Source organism: Epinephelus lanceolatus, chromosome 3 (assembly GCF_041903045.1).
Source record: "Epinephelus lanceolatus isolate andai-2023 chromosome 3, ASM4190304v1, whole genome shotgun sequence".
In the NCBI taxonomy this organism is placed as follows: Eukaryota; Metazoa; Chordata; class Actinopteri; order Perciformes; family Serranidae; genus Epinephelus; species Epinephelus lanceolatus.
The window spans coordinates 38,712,501-38,719,795 of record NC_135736.1 but is presented as its reverse complement, the minus strand read 5'-3'; the positions used below and the strand labels follow the sequence as shown (position 1 = coordinate 38,719,795).

General features: G+C 41.9%; 3 protein-coding genes across 3 annotated transcripts in view; all 3 read left to right on the top strand.

Annotated features, from left to right (window-relative positions):
• Positions 1 to 776, top strand: LOC117255614 (histone H2B 1/2-like). Its single transcript, XM_033624706.2, has one exon. The coding sequence runs from the start codon at positions 38 to 40 to the stop codon at positions 410 to 412; it is 375 nt and encodes a 124-aa protein (XP_033480597.1). The 5' UTR covers positions 1 to 37; the 3' UTR covers positions 413 to 776.
• Positions 777 to 3,151: 2,375 nt separating this feature from the next.
• Positions 3,152 to 4,274, top strand: LOC117255621 (histone H2B 1/2-like). The gene has a single exon (XM_033624721.2). It carries the CDS (start codon positions 3,408 to 3,410, stop codon positions 3,780 to 3,782), a length of 375 nt encoding a protein of 124 aa, XP_033480612.2. The 5' UTR covers positions 3,152 to 3,407; the 3' UTR covers positions 3,783 to 4,274.
• Positions 4,275 to 6,754: 2,480 nt separating this feature from the next.
• LOC117255875 (histone H4) overlaps positions 6,755 to 7,295 on the top strand; it is a 634-nt gene continuing 93 nt past the window's right edge. The window contains exon 1 of the mRNA XM_033625106.2: positions 6,755 to 7,295. This exon is cut by the window's right edge and continues 93 nt beyond it. Within this exon, the coding sequence (XP_033480997.1) occupies positions 6,864 to 7,175 (312 nt within the window). The 5' untranslated portion in view covers positions 6,755 to 6,863 and the 3' untranslated portion in view covers positions 7,176 to 7,295.

Sequence of the window (7,295 nt, the reverse complement as noted above, 5' to 3'; positions counted from 1 at the left end):
CCCTTCTATATCATTTCGAGATTATCAAGAGGAAGAAATGCCTGAGCCAGCAAAGACCGCCCCTAAGAAGGGCTCCAAGAAGGGTGCAACCAAGGGTGCCAGCAAAGGAGGCAGCAAGAGGAGAAGGCCCAGGAGGGAGAGTTATGCCATCTACGTGTACAAGGTGCTGAAGCAGGTCCATCCTGACACCGGCATCTCGTCCAAGGCCATGGGCATCATGAACTCCTTCGTGAGTGACATCTTTGAGCGTATCGCAGGTGAGGCGTCTCGTCTGGCTCAGTACAACAAGCGTACCACCATCACCTCCAGGGAGATCCAGACCGCTGTGCGCCTCCTGCTCCCCGGGGAGTTGGCCAAGCACGCAGTGTCTGAAGGCACCAAGGCTGTGACCAAGTACACCAGCTCCAAGTAAACGGCTCAACTGTTGAATGGAAACCAACCCAACGGCTCTTTTAAGAGCCACCCACTTCCTCTGGAGAGCAGACAGTTCATTGTATGAACTTCCTTTATACAGGATGATTAATGCTTTACATAACTGTATGTCTGTGAGCTACCCTACATCTGTTACAGACTAATTTGTTGCTAATGTATTACTTTTTATGTAGCTTCAATTCTCTATAGTTGCATTTGAAAAAATAATTGCTCTGTTTTAGTATTTCTCATAATTATCAGACTTTTTCAGTAGTGACATATAAGCAAATTTTGGACCGTACTTTTTGCTTTATTATTTAAAATTAGTCAGTAGAATCAGGTTAATACAATAAAAGGTCAATTAACACATAATGTATGTTAATAAAATATATTTGTATATCACAATAAAACAATAAAACACACAGGAATTGCCTTGTAAAAACATTGGGTAATTAAAAACCAGAAATACAACACAAAAAAAAATTGAAAAACCAATGGGTGAGTTTAAAACGAAAAAAGAGAAGGCGCAATACTTCAGTGCATTGTCTGGAGTAAGATACAGTGTAACCCTCTGTTTAAGAATATCAAATAAACCCTTCAGATAATCCATAAAAATTTAAAAGACAAATTAAAAGAAATAATTGCAAAGCCGTTGCATATAAATAAGTTTTTAGAAGTGATTTAAAAGAGGATACTAGAATAGAAAGCTGGAGTTCCTCAGGCAGTTGAAACCTCTTTCACTTTTACCAGCTGCAACATTCAAGTGTCAAACACATTAATGCATCACTAATTCTATCCATCCATTTTCTCACCGCTTATCCTATTGAGGGTTGCAGGGGGGCTGGAGCCTGTCCCAGCTGACACTGGGCAGGGTACACTCTGGACAGGTCGCCAGACTATCACAGGGCTGACACATAGAGACAGACAACCATTCACACTCACATTCACACCTACGGACAATTTAGAGTTATCAATTAACCTATCATGGAGAAAACCCACGCTGACATGGGGAGAACATGCAAACTCCACACAGAAGGGCTCCCATACCCAGGATCGAACCAGGAACCCTCTTGCTGTGAGGTGACAGTGCTAACCACCACACCACCATGCCGCCTTCACTAATTCCAATCCAGCAATAAAACATAATTGTTCAATACCTGTACACCTTGACATACTCAGTGGGCATTGTCTTCCAGACATATTCAAACAAGCCTAACTTACCTTCTTAATGTTTTTGTTGTGACGTAGCATTATAACTATTGCTAACTTTAGCCACATAATACTTTTAGTAACGTTTCTTGAGGTATGCTGACACATTTGTATCTGTTACTAACCTGGCTCAGAAAGAAGGCAGGACCTGCCCTCCTCTGCCTTTCTCGGCCTGTGATTGGCTTCTCCAGACATCCTCACTCTAATCTTAACCAATCCTACTCCTCCTTCTCGTTAACGTTGGGAGGGTCATGCCTTCGCCACCCGAGGAAAATGGCACCTAAAGTTTACCGTCTCCTAGCAACAGTTGTCTCCCAGCATGCAACACAGTGTAACAGATTGCTGGTTTCTATGGTTACGTGTCGCAATTTAGCACCCTAGCGGTTTGACAGAAGCAGACATCTAAGAGCCAAAGCATTGAACTTCCATTAAACCTTATTCCTCAAGTGTGCTCTGGTCGTGATGAACATGGAAGGATATGGTCAAGTTTCAAAGAAAGGAAGAGCTGTCACTTTGTCCCATGTTTTTCTCATGTAAATCAGTTGTCCCCTTCTGGTCCTCTGTATTTGACACACTATCTCAAATGTGTGGACAAGTACTAACCCTAATCCTATATCAGCCATCTTTGGTGTGGTCCCAGAAGAGGTACCCCTCCCAAACTGTCAGGCACAAGCCATGGCCTTTGCCTCACTTCCAGCCCGCAGAATCATCCTCCTGAAGTGGAAAGATAAACTTCCCCCTTTTTATGGTCACTGGGTAAAGGATGTCATGGCACACCTTAAGCTAGAGGAACTCAGGTGCCGCCTCAAAGGATCATCCAAGAAGTACCACAGGGTATGGCAGCCCTTCTTAGACTATTTTCATAACTCCTGTCCCTCAGCTTGTCTCATGAATTAAGCCTTTACAGCCCCCCGATTTTTTTGTGTGTGCATGTGAGGAGAAGAAACCCGTCCTCCTCTACAGAGGGTGGTTATTCTTTTGGGTCTGAGGAACAACTTTCAAGTTTAAAGACGACTGAGCAGGGATCAGATCCTCAGCCACCAGGGCTCAGTAAGGGGTGTCGCCCCATTTGGCAAGTCTGTTATGAAAGGAGTCCAGAGATAAGGCCTTTGTCAAATATGCAATCAAATAGTAAAATAGTGAGTAAATATTCTAATGCAGTGCTTCTCAACCTTTTTGCTTGTGGAACCCCTATTCTATGATGAGTGAACTATTGACCCCTGACTACCTGACATATTTAATGTATATTTCACATTATATTCAATGTATTACAATAACAAGGCAGACCAACTGATAAACTACAATTGTCCCAAACAGTGAAAACAATAACTGCAGGACGTTCGTGGATGAATTTTCAGCAGACTTTCCTGCAGGCCTAAATATTGCACCAGATATTTTAAATAACAGTAGCAATAATTTTATTTGTGGAGCATTTTTTGAGCTGGAAGCACAGAGTGCTCTTATTTTAGGAACCTTTTAAGCTTCTCTCTCAATGTATTTTTTTTTCAATGTATTTTTTTCAAACAATCATAGGCTTTTAGTCCCATCTAAAGAAAGTCTTCACTTAATGCCTGCTGTCGGTTATTTAAGGCGGTTGTTCTTCCTGCTGAGAACAAACTGAACCAACTGACTCGCGCCACTTTTCAAAAATGTATTTTTCCTCAAAGAGACAACACCGCCTCAACCAATCACAGGAGGGGGATCCCACAGTCTTATTTGCATGAGTTGCGTGTAAGTACAGTCGCTCACACCCTTCTATATCATTTCGAGATTATCAAGAGGAAGAAATGCCTGAGCCAGCAAAGACCGCCCCTAAGAAGGGCTCCAAGAAGGGTGCAACCAAGGGTGCCAGCAAAGGAGGCAGCAAGAGGAGAAGGCCCAGGAGGGAGAGTTATGCCATCTACGTGTACAAGGTGCTGAAGCAGGTCCATCCTGACACCGGCATCTCGTCCAAGGCCATGGGCATCATGAACTCCTTCGTGAGTGACATCTTTGAGCGTATTGCAGGTGAGGCGTCTCGTCTGGCTCAGTACAACAAGCGTACCACCATCACCTCCAGGGAGATCCAGACCGCTGTGCGCCTCCTGCTCCCCGGGGAGTTGGCCAAGCACGCAGTGTCTGAAGGCACCAAGGCTGTGACCAAGTACACCAGCTCCAAGTAAACGGCTCAACTGTTGAATGGAAACCAACCCAACGGCTCTTTTAAGAGCCACCCACTTCCTCTGGAGAGCAGACAGTTCATGGTATGAACTTCCTTTATACAGGATGATTAATGCTTTACATAACTGTACATCTGTACTAATTTATTGCTAATGTATTACTTTTTATTTAGCTTCAGTTCTCTATAGTTGCATTTCAAAAAAAATTGCTTTGTTTTAGTATTTCTCAAAGTTGTCAGAATTTTTCAGTGGTGACATACAAGCAAATATTGGACCGTACTTTTTACTTTATTATTTGAAATTAGTCAGTAGAATCAGGTTACTGCAATAAAAGGTCAATTAATACTTAATGTATGTTAATAAAATATATTTGTATATCACAATAAAACAATAAAACACACAAGAATCGCCTTGTAATAACATTGGATAATTAAAAACCAGAAATACAACACAATTCTTTGTGTGAATTTAAAACGAAAAAAGAGAAGGTGCAATACTTAAATGCATTGTCTGGAGTAAGATACAGTGTAACTCACAGGTTTTGAATATCAAATAAACCCTTCAGATAATCCATAAAAATTCAAAAGACAAAGAGCAAGAGTTCCTCAGGCAGGTCATCACTAGTTGAAACCTCTTCCACTTTTACCAGCTGCAACATTCAAGTGTCAAACACATTAATGCATCACTAATTCTATCCATCCATTTTCTCACCGCTTATCCTATTGAGGGTTGCGGGGGGGCTGGAGCCTGTCCCAGCTGACATTGGGCGAGAGACGGGGTACGCTCTGGACAGGTCGCCAGCCTATCGTAGGGCTGATATGTAGAGACAGACAATCATTCACACTCACGTTCACACCTACTGTCAATTTAGAGTCACCAATTAACCTGCATGTCTTTGGACTGTGGGAGGAAGCCAGAGTACCCGGAGAAAACACACGCTGACATGGGGAGAACATGCAAAGTCCACACAGAAGGGCTCCCACAACCAGGATCGAACCTCTTGCTGTGCCATGACATCCTTTACCCAGTGACCATAAGAAGGGGGAAGTTTATCTTTCCACTTCAGGAGGATGATTCTGCGGGCTGGAAGTGAGGCGAAGGCCATGGCTTGTGCCTGACAGTTTGGGAGGGGTACCTCTTCTGGGACCACACCAATGATGGCTGATATAGGGTTGGGGTTAGTACTTGTGCACACATTTGAGATGTTGTGTCAAATACAGAGGACCAGAAGGGGACAACTGATTTACATGAGAAAAACCTTTAGTGCAACATTAGTGTATACAGTTAGAACATGATGCAGTTTAATCACTGTAGCACTGACAACACCACTGTTGTCTTATGCCTTTGGCCAGAATGTTGGTATCATGATAATGAAAAAAGCAACTTGCTCTAAACACAGATTATTTGTCCTACAGCACAGTGACAGCCCCTGTTATAGTTTGCTTCTACACCAACATACTCAAGTGTAAAAATAAAACAAACAGATACATAAAGTCAGTTTATTATCCATCTCATTCACTGCTATGTGGATATACAGCCTGTTGTCATTCAAAAGCCAGTGCTTTGTCATGGCTCCCGATCTGCTGTCTCTATGAGATGCACCTGGCTATCAGTTAACTCCAATGTAAACCCATCTACAGCAATATTTGATGCTCAGACCAACTGATGTAGTACTCTGAACAAAAAAGTCTGTGTAAAGCAGGTGGGAGGGGTGATGTATGGGTCAAACAAACACAGACATTCACCCAGGACACTGCTGTTTGTGTCCCACGTGAAACATATGTACATCTTTATGTCATGTTAATTTTTTATTTTACCCCAAAACATGTTTTTTTCTGAACCTACCAAGTAGATTTGGTACTTGATAATAACTATGACTCTCACCCAGGAGACAGTTGTGCATCACATACAAATGTTAAAGGGTGTGTCTCATGCAGACACCGAAGGGTGCCACTGGACTGGGGCATCACACGCCAAATGTACTAGAATGTATATTTATAATAGTTACCAACAACAGCTTTAAATACAAAAAGTATCTTAACTTTTACAGCAGTGATACAGTGTGTGTGTTTTGAGTTCCACTCCAAGATAAAATAAGGGAGGTATAATGTACTGTGAAACAGTGGATAACACAGACAGATTTAAGCAAAGTTATCTTGTTGGAATAACATCAGCTGGGAAGGGGGGCAGAGGGGTTTCAGATACTGAACATTAAGCTGATGACAATTTAACATTTTGTTCAACTCTCAATAAGAACCCTGGTCACATGCAAATTGTTAATAACACAGTGACAATCTGAGTTTAATAGTCAGATTAATGTAAAGGATAATAACTGTAATTAATGCTGTCAATTATTATCTTTTTTGCGCTAAAATAGGTTTAGAAAACACTATGAAGGAGCAAGTTTAACCCTTTGAAACCTGAGCAAATTGGCTTGATTTCTTTCAAGGACATGGGAAGAAGGCAATGAGCAATGAAAGACAAAATGACCCCAAAATTTAGCAATAAATTAGTAAAAAGAGAAAACTAAAAACAAAAAAATGTTAAAAAAACAAAAACAAAAAACATAATTTTAAATTATAATAATAGTAATGATTAAAAATTTAGTTTTCCTGCTTTTTTCTTTTTTTCCCATAGGTTTTTTAAGCCTAATTTTCTAAATTATTTTATCCATTCTTTATTTTTATTTTATTTATTTATTTTGCAATCTGTGGGACATTTCTTACCCTTTTCCCCCATGTTTCTAAAAGGAAACACACCAGTTCACTCAGGGTTCAAAGGTTCAAATACTTGAGGAAGGCATCCGAAAGCAGCACAAGAAAAGTGATGTCGCTCCAGGTTTCAAAGGATTAACTGCTGTGCTGCTTCATAAAGAGCTCAGCGGGTATAGGAGACGTGCTGTCTGATTCATGCTGTACATCAGTAGATGGCGCTAATGCACCAAAGAGTTAATTATCAACCATGTAGCAATCCAAAGAAGAAGGAGCGAGAGCCTGTGTTTTCTATTACGTCCTCAGATAGGCTTTATATAGCCGGGGCTCAAACTGGAGACTTCATTCGTTGTTGAAACTTTATACTGAAGACATGAGTGGAAGAGGAAAAGGCGGGAAGGGACTCGGCAAAGGCGGCGCAAAGCGTCATCGCAAAGTCCTCCGTGACAACATCCAGGGAATCACCAAGCCCGCCATCCGCCGTCTGGCTCGCCGTGGTGGAGTGAAGCGTATTTCCGGCCTGATCTACGAGGAGACCCGTGGTGTGTTGAAAGTGTTTCTGGAGAACGTGATCCGTGATGCCGTCACCTACACCGAGCACGCTAAGAGGAAGACTGTAACCGCCATGGACGTGGTTTACGCCCTGAAGAGACAGGGACGCACTCTGTATGGTTTCGGCGGTTAAACGGTCACAAACATCCATTATCAAAATCCAAAGGTCCTTTTAAGGGCCGCCCACATACTCACTGTAAAGAGCTGCTTTCTTTTTATATAATATAGGGAACATTACACATTTAATTTGAAC

Coding starts and splice junctions, on each gene's coding strand:
- LOC117255614 (XM_033624706.2), top strand. CDS start 38: ATGCCTGAGCCAGCAAAGACCGCCCCTAAGAAGGGCTCCAAGAAGGGT.
- LOC117255621 (XM_033624721.2), top strand. CDS start 3,408: ATGCCTGAGCCAGCAAAGACCGCCCCTAAGAAGGGCTCCAAGAAGGGT.